The following is a 14,429-nucleotide window of genomic DNA, read 5'->3' as shown; positions in this document are numbered from 1 at the left end:
AAAGCAGCCTGACAAGGTCTGCTTACCTTTTACTCCAGGCACTTAAATACTCCCTAGCAGGGAGACGAGTAGGAGATGAGATGAGGATTCTGTTTGCTACTTTTCTCAAAAGTGCCCACCTTAGTTCTGCTGAAGACACTTGTAAGCCAAYGGATAACTCATTTACACAAACACTTGCACAGCACCAGCTCTCATCTCACAAATACCCCACACAACCAGTGACTTTACTGGCACTCACACAAGCGTAAGACAGAGGAGAGTCCAGCCCACGGCATTGATAGCCACATTTTTTTGGCTGCTACAAGAGTAGAGCCTCTTGCTGCCTTGTCAGTGAGATGCAATGAGTCCGCGCATTCTCCCCTCATCAGCGGGAAGGCTTTTGCCTCCAGGCCTTAGGGGAAGATGGAGCAAGTGCTCCTGAAACRCATTCCCGCAAGGAAGCAAACACCTGGCATAGTCCTTGCCACCTACACATCTGGGGACCTATAAAACCTGTGCCCAAGTACAGAGAGCTCCAGCCACCTGCAGCACCAAGGATGCTACTGAGCTGCCTCAGCTCGCTGCATCTCTCTGCTCCACTATGGGACACAGTCACTTGACCTTTTATGCAGAAGGAGGAATCCATGTGATTACCCTCCAGCAGAGCATAGGTTCCCTTGGTTGGTCCTTCAGTTCCCTCAGAACCTCAAGCTGACCAAGTCTGAAGGAAAGAACCCTGTCTCTGGTAGGATGGCTTCAAATGTGCCACATCAATTTACCCCCAGTACGTTTTTTAGCAAGAAAATCTGCTCTCAGGCAACAGGCGCATAAGGGAGGAATGAGAGAAGAAGCCAGTCCTGGGGACAGAAGAGCAGCCCTCACCTTTACCTGCTGCCCTCCCACTCCACTCTTCAGCCCAAGCCCTGGTCCAGTACCCCCACTTGCAGCAGTCTGGTGAAGAGAAGCCCCCAAGGGACACTATGGAGCTACCAGATACAGAGCACTCAACTGGAGGTCACAGACCCAAGATGGCTCAGTTCAGAGATTAAATGCACTTCTCCTGCTGGCACCTGCCTCTTCTCTCCCTCAGAGTCCTAAACAAGTCCRTGTTTAAGGCAGAAGCTGTTAAATGCAGCCCTGAGCCTGAATTTACAATGACCCTGAACAATAATTAAACACGTAAACAAGATGGTGCAAAAAATATGTATCTTACGTTCTGTTGAATTCAGCAGTTTACAAGGCTAGAATAATTAGTAGTTTAAAATGTTTTGACAGAAGCAACCCCAATAATCAGGATAAATCCTATCAGGCATATGCCCAGATCCCCGAAGTGACAGATGACAAACAGAGCAGTGACAAGACACTCTATCACGTGGGGAATCATTGAGTTAATGCAAGAATTATTGCTTCTGAAATCCACTCCAGTCCTATTCTGAGGAACATTCCAATTCATCAAAGCCAAATGAACATTAATTGCTGCAGCCTGGTAAGTTTTCGAGCTGCTGTGACCTTCATTGAATTTTAATCCAAAATAGATAAGATTTACTTTCACACAAGAGGAAACAACACAATTAAACCCAAATGACAGCAAAGATTATGGGGAAAAACACAACAGGCGTAATGACAAAAATATTGATTCCTTTCTACTTGACACTGCGCAAAAAAAGTAAATAAATAAAATCCAACATTTGCATATTTTTTTCTTTTCTCCTTCCTTTTCAGTTAGGAGACAAATTTCAGATGCTCAAGCCAAGAGGAAAGAGGTGGCAGATAGTAATGGAGACTGAATTCCCTTTAACTGTAGGTAATTAATGTTACGTCTCATCGGGGAGAGATTAGGAAACAACAGTGAGGAGRGGGGAAAAAAAGAAAAAGAAAAAATAAGTATTATTTTGCTGTTAAAGATGCCCTTGGGCTTGGGAGCAGATGTGTGAACAGAGTCACGGTTGCACAGTACCTAAGGCGTCTGCAGGGGCAGACGACCACCCCAGGGACGCAGGCTGCCGGCAGCCCCTCTCCCGGCGCCGGCGCGGACCCTTCCGCGCTCCTCCCGTCCCCACTGGCTCCCAGCGCCCAGCCCCTACAGTCACCTCTCCCCAAATCCTCCCCCAAGGCATCAGCTTCCGCGTAAACAGAATTAGCTATATTTAAAGGAGGACGATGTTCTTGCTGACTCAGTGCACTGAGAGATTAAGGGGGGGGGACCACACTAAACAAAATAGCCTCAAACCAGAAAGCCTCACACACGCAACCAAAAGTGGAGGAGGAAAAAAGGAAGTACAAAGGTATATTAGACACGAGAGATGCTGAGATGTGGTTTATTCGAGGTTGCAAGCGAGTCCCCGCTGCCCCTTTCTCCCGCGACAGAGCGCGGTGCGGAAACGCCCTCCCCAGCCCACGAGGCTCTGAACGCGGGGTCTGCGCTCACCGGCATCTCAGCCTCCGGAGCCGGTTCCCCAGGGCCCCAGCTCAGCACAGCAGGCACCTCGGCTTTAGAGGCAGAGCAYGAGCGCCGAGCAAAGCCAGCCAAGCCATAAACATCAACACAAGTCCAAAGTAGCGGTTCTGTACGAGGGAGTTCAGCTTGCAGATGTCTCTCTGTCCAATAAAGCTTTGCCAGCACACTCCCTAAACGTGTAAAGTCAGGAATTAAAGAGATCCCACAGGCAAACTGTACCCAGCTCTCTATAACTCAGCCAGAGAACGAAGAGACAGGTAAAAGTAAGTGTTACAGTCACTTAAACGAGATTGAAAGGAGCACTTTCCAATGTTTCCCCYGTTCCCTATGGTAAGATCCCAGGCAGATGATGAACGGGGTTKGCAGACTCCGGACGCCGAGTGGGCAGGACCACAGCGGCCACAACGGCAGCGCTGGGGTGGCTTGAAACGACCCCCGCGCGGGGTGTTCAGTCTGCAGACAGCGTGCAGGACGCTTCAGGCTTCACAGCGCCAAGCAGGGAGAAAAGTATTTAAGAGCTGGAAAGAGAAGACATGACGATTTCAAGCTGAATCTCTAGGTAGGAGGAGTAAAGATCCCAAGGCCGTACGGGAGGGCAGGAGGTCGAATGCTGCATGAGCACCGCAGGTTGGGGTTGGTAGGGGGACAGCACAGGTCTAGCCTGTTTGGCTAGCAAACACGGCACCACGCGGTAATAGAGCTCCCGCAGAAAGGCACAAGGGCTCAAAGCGGTGGGCTGTCTCCGGGATGCAATTCAGCAGGGCTCAGGCAGGTATGGAAAAGCGTGGGAAAGGAGGCTGAACAAAGCCCAGAACTCTGATGCAGTGTCCCATCCAAGAAACAAAGACTTTCACTCAGTTTTACTTTAGCTATACAATGCCATGTGGTTTTTGAGGAAAAAACAACTATATATCTTCTGCTAGTAACTCAAAAGTTGGCTCAGGCTCACTCCAAAAGTTAATGAATCTTCCAAAAATCTGGGCAAGGCATCAAGTCTGTGATGCAGTCCTGACCACGGCGTCCACGGCTTTTTCATATCTCTGCCTGTTCCCCCTGGCTATTCCCAGGGACACACGTGCAAGCTGGTACACTGGCCCAGGCCTACGCTCCCAGGTCAGGACCACAAATCCCAAAAAACTGAGTACCAGGACTTCAAACAAAAGTGGAATTATGACATGATCTGCACATCAGGAACATTTCTTCCTTTCCCTAATAAAGAAAACCTGCATTTCAAGCAATCACGCTAATCACCAGGCTACAGAACCAGTATCTCACCCCCAGCCACAGACTACTTCGGTACCTACAGAGGAGAACAGTTCTGCATGTGAGATTAGCAGAGGTTTGCCCAGAACAGCCAAGCAACCCCCCATTCAAATCAGAAATCAAGTTTTCCCAACTCACACTTGCTCTGTTGTCTCCATTCCTTGTTTTCTCTCTCTCTCTCTCTCTGTTCTGCATGTGAGATTAGCAGAGGTTTGCCCAGAACAGCCAAGCAACCCCCCATTCAAATCAGAAATCAAGTTTTCCCAACTCACACTTGCTCTGTTGTCTCCATTCCTTGTTTTCTCTCTCTCTCTCTCTCTCTCACCTGTTTTTTCAGGCTCACTTTCTAAGTATCCCAATTTTATCTTTTTCTCCCCAACACTCCATCACATTGACATTTTTGCAGGACATAAGAAATGCTCACTACCAAATCCACTAAGCTGGAGTGTCCAATTTCTTTTCCTTCTTGCCATCTTGCTATCATACTGCTTCTTATCTTGCCCAGCAGCCTTAACGCAAAGCCTCTTTCTGCGTTCATATGCATTCAGCGCTCAATCTAAAGCCTCCCTGACAAGGGTCAAGGCACTCCAAAGAACAGACTTAAGCTTTCAAAATCAAATAGCTTCTTGTTCAAATGGAAGGCAAGACTTCATACAGCCATGATCTCTGCTCCTCCTCCCCAAATGAGCGGACGGTGCAAAGACAACACACACGTTCTACAGTATGAACACACGGACCTTTTGCAGCTGATTGAGGAAGCCTCCTATCCCTGCTKGTTTTTTCCTCTTTTCTTTTTTTTAAAATCCACAATGGAACTGGACAGCAACTTCCTGGGGCTCTGAACCCACTCAAGCACAGAATGTACCATAAACAAAGACATTATTCATAAAAGCAAAGGATGTCCCTGACATTAGGGCTCCAGCTGTAGAGTTTGCTYAGTCCCCCATCCTATAAAAGACCTTGCTTGGGCAAATAACTGACATGTGTATACATACTACTTTGTGGATCTACAAGCCTAACCTCTCAATTTTATCCTCACGGGAGTTAAGAGACAGTATGACTGGTCCCATTTTACAAATGGGATTCTAAAGCAAAGGCGGGCAACGGACCAGATTCAAGTATGCAGGTAACTACCTCATAAGATACTAAAGTAAGTATCTTAAAGGCAGAATAYGTGTGCAATATGTTTTAAAAAGGTCATAAACACCTGAGATAAAGATACTCAAAGGATTTTGAAGAAAATTATCTTCTCCCTCTTAGATCAGACTTGTCCTTTGAAAGGAGGATCACTCAATAGCCCATACTGATTTGATAGGTAAAATTCAGTTTAAGAAAGCTTCAAAGAGACAAGATCAGCTCCATGATCTTGCCTTTATACATGCCTGAATGCAAGATCAAGGAGAAACATTCCACAAACATACCTCAAGAGCTGTCAACAGAGGCACGAGGAATCACAGCTTCCTTTTTACCCTCCCCAACAGCTTCTCCTCTGGAGAGGGTTTGTTATATTTTATTTTTTTAAAGGCCAAACTACATTTTTTCCTGGCCCATTCAAACCAGGCCTCTCCCTCTTTGGAGACCCAACCAAGAGGACAGTCAGAAAAAGGCACTTACGGGATACAGACATTTGTAAACTGGACTTGCCAGTCTGTTCTTTATCACCACCCTCCCACTCCAATCTGGCTGCCAGCCGGCATTCCCTCCCAGATGGTGCTYTGTGCCCTCAGACAGAGTTGGCGGCTTCAACTTACCATGACAGAGATATGAAGAATGTGCATCTGCTCCTCCACTATCTCCGAAGGCTCCTGGAGGGTGGGCGGAGTGACCCGAGACAGCTGCTCAGCACTGTTCATGGAGACATGGAAATACAGGGTGCCATTCTCCAACCACTGCTGCTTCCAGTGCACCAAGGAAATATCAGCCACGGTCCCAGACATCTCTGCAGTGACAAAACACACAACTGAGGGTCAGCCTTTTCCGTCGTGCTGAAAGGCTGCACTCTTAGCAGTTCAAAAGCCAAGAAGTGGAAATCAGGACACTTGAGTCTTACCCCTAGCACTGCTAAGTGATCTTAAGCATTGCTTTTGGGCCTCTGCATACCACCTTCCCCATATATGAACAATAATACCAGTCTTCCTTAATCAAAGGAAAGGGCTAAAACTGGGATTTCTAGATAGGAACGGCAACTGCAGTAAATAACACGTTGAACAAGGTGCCTTTAGCTTCCCACAGTTCTCCCAGCAACATGTCAGAAGTAACTCTTAAGAGGTCTGCAGTCAAGCCAAATGGTGGTTTCTGGTCACAACAAGGTAGAGGCAGGACACTTGGTGTGAAACAAGCCAGAATACAGATATCAGCATGTGCTCTGCTGGCTTTTATGAAGGAAATCTTCTTCCAGCATTAGCAAGCCAGCACTAGAGCTGTCTTTAGCAAGGATAGTCCCAGCACAGACTAACAAGCACCAACGAGAGGTGGTAGCTAAGCATCAGGCTTGACAAGTATGTATTGACCTTGGGGTTGCACATCTGTCTGTCTATACAGCCTTCTGCCCAGGAGATAGTAGTTTTAACTGTCACATCTGGTTTACAATGTAAGCACCTCGGGAGCTGGGATGGTAGCATCCTAACATCCCACAGCAGCATCTTACCCTGATCAACATTTACCCGAGCAATTTGCTGCTTGGACAGTTCAAGCACCAGAAGCAAACCCTAGACTTRCAGTCACTAGCACAGTCCAGAGCCAGCAGCTTCCAAGCCTCAGCTGCAGCTCCTAGCTCAGCCAGGCAGCAGCAGAAATAGGCAAGATGATGGACAGCTGTGAAGCTGTCAGCAAACTTTTAAACAGATCTCTGCAAAGAACTGATTTGTCAGTTTGGCAGCCAAATCAAAACCAAAAAGAGAATACTAGGGCAAAATGATCCAAAATATTTCTCCTTCCACCACCTCTCATGTTTGTTTTTCCATTTGCAATATAAGCAATGCAAAACAACTCCGGTTCACAGTGGCAGTCCTCTTATTTACTGGGCCCACGGCTTCTGCAATCACCCACTTTGCGAGAGACCCAAATTCAATTCCCTTCTGTTTGTGAAGGAAGTGACCTAGCGACTGACTGTAATGGACTGTGATGTGCTTCGTAATCTTGACAAATGCTATTTTGCATAAGTATTTACACCTTCTGTGAAGCAGCAAATGATGGGTATCCAGTGAGTGCCCTTGCCATAAGGGCACAGTGCCACAGGCTGTCTGCCTCAGTGGGTGGACAACCAGTTCAGGAATGCAGCTGAGGCCCTCCTCCACACCTTGACTGCCCACCACCACTGGATCACTCACTAAAATGGTCACCAGTAGAGAATTTTGATTATTCTTCTGCTCCTATCTCCAGCCAAAGCCTCTAGTGAACAGAGGTGGAATTTGGCATTCCACTTGCATGAACCCAGCTGGGCAAAAGCACATCCACTTCTAGCTCTGAGCAGAAACTGCAAGAGGAAGAGTGAGGCTGAGGTGATCCAGAGAGGCTACTGACATCTTTCAGATGGTACATCCTTCAAGATACTTTGGCGTCAGCTCACTAGCAGTAACGCAGGCCAGAAGACGGGGCACTTTCACTTCCCAGGACTCCCATCCCAACTTCTCTTCCTCCAGCAATGAAAGCTGTTGATTCTTCAGGGACAATTTTTCTAAGCCCTGTGAGCAATACATTCTTCAGCAGAAAACTCTTGGCTTTCTGTCATGGATTAAAACTGACACAACACCCTGCTCAGAGATGTCCCCATCATGATTCCAGAGCACCCTACAAAGAGCTGGTTCCCTCTGTCCACCAGAGGCTCGCAGCCCCACCACTTGTTATGTGGCTGGCAGCAGCCCGGCTGAGGGCAGAGACAAGGTTAGCCTATTACTGCTGACTCCCGTATTCAGCACCTCACTAATTATGCTATTGACATACCTGGGACAACTGCACTGCCACCTGAATCTAATCGGAGGGCTGTGCTCATTATCTCTGCCTCGCAAGCACAGCCATGGTCATTATCCCCAATCTCTATGCACATCTGAGCACTCAAAAAGGAAAAAAATTAAACAGTTCTTGACCACACATGGGATCTGTAAGAGTCCACACTTACACTCCTGAGAAGATGTGTGAACTCACTATCATTCCTCTGTCATTGCAATAACATCTCTGCTAACAGCCCCTTCCTTCCTTTAATACAAATAGCTGTTTGCTGAAGCAAATCGGTAGCAAAACGCATCGCTTGTGCTTTTTACCCTGTAAATCAACCCCATGACTCGTACTCTAGGACAGGAGTCTGTGCATCACCTAAGAATCCAATGAAATGAGTCTTGTCTCATCTCCAAAGAGACTAAACCAGGTTTCTTACACTAGATAAAGAAAGAACAACAGCAGAAGAGCACCAGGGCTGTTTAACGTTGTTCTGCTTTGTAGCAATACTTCAAAGGTCTGTACTGATGTGCATCTCCTCATCTAACCAGTATTACAAGGAAAAGCTATATTTTGGGGGGGGGGGAGGCAGGGGGAGAGGGAGAGTGAGGGGAAAAGCAACAACAGCTTTGGGGCAGATACCAATCTCTCTTCTCTAGAGGCACACAGGCCAAGACAACAGCCCAGTAGCATCAAAACATAGGACTCCCCTTACTCAGAGACATTCTAATTCTGCCTAGAGATATAGTCACCCATAGGAGAGAATGATTTACAATATTAAACACTCTTCACACACACTCTCGAACGTTACATTACACACACATCCCCGCAGCCAACCTTTCCAGTAAAGCTCAAGGAAGCAGGTTACATTGATATGACCATAGCRGAGACCTGATGCGGGTGCCCCCTGGAACCTGCTGCTACCATTCTCAAAGGCTACGTCACATTAACAAAACAGAGAAATCAACTCCYGAATCAATCTTTCTCCAAAATTCTTCCTTTTCACACATGCTTTTGCATGGGATGTTTAAAAGTATCATGCAGAACATTTCTGTGAAGTTGCAAGATATAGGCAATTTTTGAGGATTTTAGTCTAGACTGAAGATGAGGCTACTTCCTTTTGAAAAGCTCTCTTCCAAAAGTAGAAACTTCAATTTAACCTTCATTTCACAATTTTAAGCAAACACAGCAGCGAGGCAATTTCCAATAGAAGTTGACTTGCCAGGCCTGGGTGCCATTTACCATGCATTTATAAACACCTGACTGCTCTTCATCCCAACACCTACATTGTAAGAAACCTGGTCATTACCACTCCCAGCATTGCAAGAACATCACACACCCACCATCAGCTTCACTGCTCAATAAAGAAATAAAAATTTTCAAGCTCTGTTAGTACAGACATGCTTTTGCAGCCAAACCCTTCAATATCCAAATACAGGGAAGCTTCCTGGCCTCAAATACTTGACATGAATATTACACTGCCTGTGTTTCGCTGGACACGCATTGTCATTCCGCTATCTACACTGTAGTTACAGCGGACGATAGGCCGTCCATCAGAAAGAATGCAATAGTCTGCAGCAAGATTGCCTGTTATCAGAGCTTTCAAATGCTTTTGGAACAAATTAAGGGCATTCCTGCACCAAAGCAGAATGAGATACGGTTAAGGTTTTAAATGGGCAGCAATGGAAAAGCACTTGTAGTCTATAGCTGTTTAAAACTGCAGTATCTAGAAGACTGGAAGTTCTTCGCAAGGATTCAAATGCAGCACTGRGTTCAGTCCTAACACAATGGCCACAGCTCCATGGATAAAATATTAAGTAAAACAACCAGACAAACCTGCTGGTAAGAAACTTCTGCCATGTTCTCTTCCTACCTGACCACAGCTCCCAGCAGTGAACATGTGTCAGGAAGGGAAAGCAAGGGTCCTCCTGCCCCTGCACAAGGTTGTCACTTCCACTCRCCGCACCCAGCCAGCCCCTCTTCTCACCAACAGTGAGCAGCAACCAAAGCCTGCAGGTAAACACATTTCTCCACCTCACAGTGAAGTATCTCCCCATGCAAGGCAAGACAAGATGTCTCCTCCCAGTCTTCAGCCCACCTCCTGCTCCCCATTCTTCACACCTGCCCTTCGTCTCCCATTACAGGGGTCAGCTGAGCCCAAAGAGCAGGGCAGCCTTCCTCAAGCCCCTTCAGCCAGCCATTCCAGAGCTGCAGTGAAACCAGCCCCTCACTTGCTTCTCCTTCCGAACCACCATGGGGTGGCAGCACACCCTTCAGCCTTGGAATGGGTCTCGCTCCATCTCAGTTCCGCCTTTGCCTCCCTCCTTCCAGCAACCCCCTACCTTCCCACCGCTGTGCACTCTCATCYTTATAGTCTGTGGGCGTGGAGATCAGCCTCCCCCCCATCCCAGGAAGCACCGTAGTGCATGCTCCTGGCAACCACAAAGAAGGGTTTTTATAGTCAATAATAGATAGGTATCATAAGAGGCTTTCTACTCTTGTGTTGCAGATGTCAACTGCCCCAAGAGAAGGCTGGATTACATCAGCTAACAATGGTTTGAATTTAAAAAGAAAAGAGCATAGAGAGTAGTTTCTCTTTTTCTGCCCCTCCTCAGATGCCAGGTCACATAAGACCAACTTTACATCTCCCCTGGAAATTAAACAAGCAATCAAAACAAACCTCTTTGCTACGGCTCAGGCCCTGCACAGGGTTCAAGCCTGTCAGAAGATCATCTGTCCACGATAAGGTCAGGAGAGGCAGGAGGATGGTGGAGACACATCACAGCGAGATCCATTCTGATTGATTTTGTAATTCCATTTTCTCTTCACTATTTCTACAATCCTTACATATAAACATTTCATTGAAGTCTTCAACTCATATTACAATCAAACTTAAAAGCAAAAGGGCCTAAATACATTTGGTTGGGAACCAAGACGATTCCTATAAAAGCAGATTATGCTGACATGATGAATATAAAATGAAACAGCAGATATTAAAGTTGGAGAATTGTTACTTCATGCCTTCCGGCTCCTGTCTGCTCTACCTACCTCCTTTTCCTCCCCCTCCTACTTTCTTTTACTGAAGGCAGAAAGAAAACAGAGATAGCCTTTTCACCTCTGCCTTCTCCAAGGCTGCCAGCCTGGAAATATTCAACAGTCGCTCCCCCTCCCACCCCAACTATCTGCAGTCCCTGAATGTTCTTCGGTTATTCGGGAGGTTGTAGCCCTGCCTTATCTGTCACGGAGTTTTACAAAACATGCTTTGTATTTAATTGGCTTGTTCTTGCTAATCTACCATGCTTATTGTATTTTTATTTAATTCTTGAAGGTCATTATTTAAAAAAGCCATTCTGCTTGTGGCGGTCCATCTCCATACTGTTTCCACTTCCCCACCCCAACAAATAACTGACTGCTCTTTGTGCTTCCCCTTCTCTCCCCACCCCAGTTCTGCTCAGACCACTGGATCCATCAGACATGTTTACAAAAAGCACCAAATCCTTGGCATGATGAGTGGGGAGCCTGTGAGTAATTTCCAGCACATGGATCCAGGCTCCTCCTGCCTTTTTGCTCACCACCTGTCTAATACCAGCAGGACCAGAACACTCCAGACAGACTTTATCAGCTCACCTGCACAACTCACCATCTTAATCTGTTAGCAAAGGAAAACCTGCAGAGCTTTTAGCAATTTTATTTCCTTTTACAGCAGGCTCGGAAATATGATCTGATCTTGCACGGGCTGGTACCAAGGCTAGCATCATCAACTGCTTCATCATCTTCTTGCCCATACATCATCCCTAACCCTGCAACGCCACTTCTACTGTTATTAGTTCAGGGCTCTTCTGAGCTAATGTTCTCCAGAGGTGCCAACCTCCACTGAATTGTTAGTTTATAGATTCCTCAGTGCTAGCTACCACTTATGCTAATAAACCAAAATTATGCAGAAAGTCATAAACAGAGAGCTCTCCCCAGTGCCCTTGCCAGTACAGGATTGCTCCCTACGGAATAGATAATAGCACTCTGTTCAGACTAGTTCCAAAATTACTCGAATAATGGGGCTTCCCCCATGCTCCCCAGAGGACTATAATGCAGTCAAACAGGCCCTAACAGTTCTTAGGGTTTGGGCCTTTTGGTGGCGATTTTGGGGTTTTTTTTAATCTCAGTGATTATTGCACTTCATTTTTTCCCCTTTCCCTCTGCTCARTTTTAACATGTTCCTACCCTTCTAAATCAACTCTCCTGCTTCCTCTCTCCACAGTGCTCCCTTGGGCAATACACGAACACAGCTGTGTATCATGAAAAGTCATGGAGAAGTTCAGAAGTTTAAGGAGGGAAAAAAATGACAAGATCCCTCTAATCATCTCTTCTCAAAGTGCCTGTGTGTGCAGAACACACTGCTATAGCTACAGGACACTTCAAGGGTGGTGGCTTCAGTGCTGCATGTGAATCCAAGTTTGCCAGCTAYCCGCAGCGCCTGCAAGAAACAGCACAGCTTCAAGGCTGGTCTGGGGACAACCACCGAGTATGCGAGGAAGCCTTCAATGAGCCTGGGTCTTGAGATCACCCTATAGTGACCCCTACACAGCCCCAGGCAAGGCATCCATTGACACTGCCAGGCAGAGCAAGTACTTCTCGGAGACTGCAGTCAACACCACCTCCCATCCACAAAGACAGATGATAGACATCAGCACAAACGCCTGCTCCTTAACCACTACAATAAAACAATGTGCTTTTGTGCAGCTCCAGTCCTTTCTTCTCAACCCCAGGGCTTTCAGCCTTCAGAGTGAGCCAGCAGCCATCCTGCAGCCAGACACAGGCAGCCCCAACTCCTGCCCTGTCCCATGCAGCCACTACAGCATTACAAGTGCAGAAAACTATGATGAGAATGTGTTATTCCCACCTTCACAGTGACACTAATCCTTCACAGAGACCTTTCAAAACCACTAAGAATGGTCTTGCATATCTTCTCCTCTGAGCAGAGGTGACTGTCAGGCTGAACTATTAGATGGTTTTGGTAAAATAGTGAGAAGCTACAAAGCACTATAGCAACTTTTCCTCCTGAGCACCACCRCTCCTAGTTTCTGAAAGGGATGAAGGTTTAGCGCACATACCTCAGCTTTGCACTTAAATACTTAATCCTTTCATCGGTCAGACTCCCCACGCAGTCTGTGGCTCAGTGAACGCAAAGTTTGTGGGTATGTCYGCACTCACACTGCAGTCGCATGGCAGCCCTCAGCATGACGCTCTACTCAAACTTATTCACCTTCTGCAGGGCCAGAGGGTGCAGCAAGGTGATAAAGATGGACTAAGATCATGCAGAAGCACAAGTACAAGAAGCGCATCCTCACTGCAAAAGTTGTTCATCATCAAGCTAGAGGAACTATGCAGCTGAATCAACTATTCCAAAAATGTCTCATAGTGGTTGCCCAGTAGATAGCATGACCACACTTCAGCACAATGATACTGYAACATGCACTAACATGAACCCTAACCTCACTGCTCAACTTCCCAACTCAGCTCCAACCTTTCTGGGGCAGCCTATGCAGTTTGCCTTGGACAAGTGTTAGGYGAGCAATTTCAGTAATTGTACTGGATTTACATCCAGTTAACACTAGGCACAGTAAAAGCAATCAGAAGATCTGGATCTTGCCCTTCCTCCCTCCAAGCTAATTCATAAACCCACTTTTTTTTTTTTTAAGAGTATATTTTAAACAGATGCAATTATCATGAAATACAGCAAGAGGTCAGCAGACCGCCTCATCACACAGATGAAAGCTGAGATCTGGGAGATGATGAAATAGGGCGAACAGGGAGGACAGACAGACCTTTCCACAACCCACCCTCAGAAAATGCTCCAAGATAGACAGAAGTGTTGGGCTGCTCCAGTAAAAATCTCACACTCCTTGCTCTGGAGCCATCTCCACAGTCCCACATTCCTTCTGACTTCCTAATCAAAAATCTCTTGGACCCCTAGAGAAGTCAGTGACCAGACATTGATTTGTCAGCGCTGCTTACAGATCGTAGTCTGACTCTATGCACCTTACAGAAGCTCCATGCACATTGCATGTTCTTAAGGCTGCTTTGATTGCAATTCAGCCCTAGTATGTTACCCTTATTTATAATGCCAGGGCTTTAGCGTAGTGCCTCAGGCGGTCTGAAATTATTACAGAGCCCTTTTGACTTTCAATTCTGTTCCATTCAATTCCATTTTTATTTATCAGCAGAGATTCCCATCGACCAACAGCAGAAGCCAACTGCATGCACGCAGACGGCACCGCTGCAYGTTAAGCCAACTCTATAAAAATTATTCCCAGGTAGCTCAACATGATGGGTCATCTCTATTCACATAAGAAATGCCAAGACTGGAATAGCAGGTGGCACAGCACTCCTGGCTGCAGCTTTCTCAGAGCTGAGACATCTCCGCTCTGAGCGGTGACAGGTGGTGCAAGCCAGGCCAGCGAGCCCACGGCCCCAAAGCCGTGCTCCAGAGGAGCTCTCATCACCAAGCGGGGGCTGAATCAGCGTCGCTCAGCAGTGTGCTCCAAAAGGAGGAGAAGGAAAGTGACTTCACACATGGCAGCCCCTCTTCCATGTCCTTCAGAGATGAAAGAGCAGGCTTGCAAGAGAGATGGGTGTGAACTCAGTACCCAAAATAGCCTTGACACAGATTTTCTTTACCAGTCTTCTCCCCATTCCCCAGTCCCCACCTCCTATTAACGCAGAGGAGTTTGTTTTTGAAGCACTTTGGGTTTTTACTAGAAATCTCAAGCTTTGTCACTTACCTCAAAGCACCCCGCTC

The 14,429-nt window shown here is 46.8% G+C and overlaps 1 protein-coding gene across 1 annotated transcript in view; it reads right to left on the bottom strand.

Annotated features, from left to right (window-relative positions):
• Nucleotides 1-11,422, bottom strand: part of ASTN2 (astrotactin 2) — a 350,711-nt gene extending 339,289 nt beyond the window's left edge. The window contains exons 1-2 of the mRNA XM_085320071.1: nt 11,377-11,422; nt 5,452-5,639 (exon numbers count right to left, since the gene is read on the bottom strand). Of these exons, the coding sequence (XP_085176197.1) occupies nt 5,452-5,639; nt 11,377-11,422 (234 nt within the window). The remainder of the gene's footprint in view (nt 1-5,451; nt 5,640-11,376) is intronic.
• Between the last annotated feature and the right edge of the window lie 3,007 nt (nt 11,423-14,429).

The sequence above is a fragment of the Rhea americana genome, unplaced genomic scaffold (assembly GCF_003343005.1).
Source record: "Rhea americana isolate MKP2758 unplaced genomic scaffold, rheAme1 scaffold_61, whole genome shotgun sequence".
Lineage (NCBI taxonomy): Eukaryota > Metazoa > Chordata > Aves > Rheiformes > Rheidae > Rhea > Rhea americana.
The sequence above is the reverse complement of the archived record's forward strand: the minus strand, read 5'-3'. Positions and strand labels throughout refer to the sequence as shown.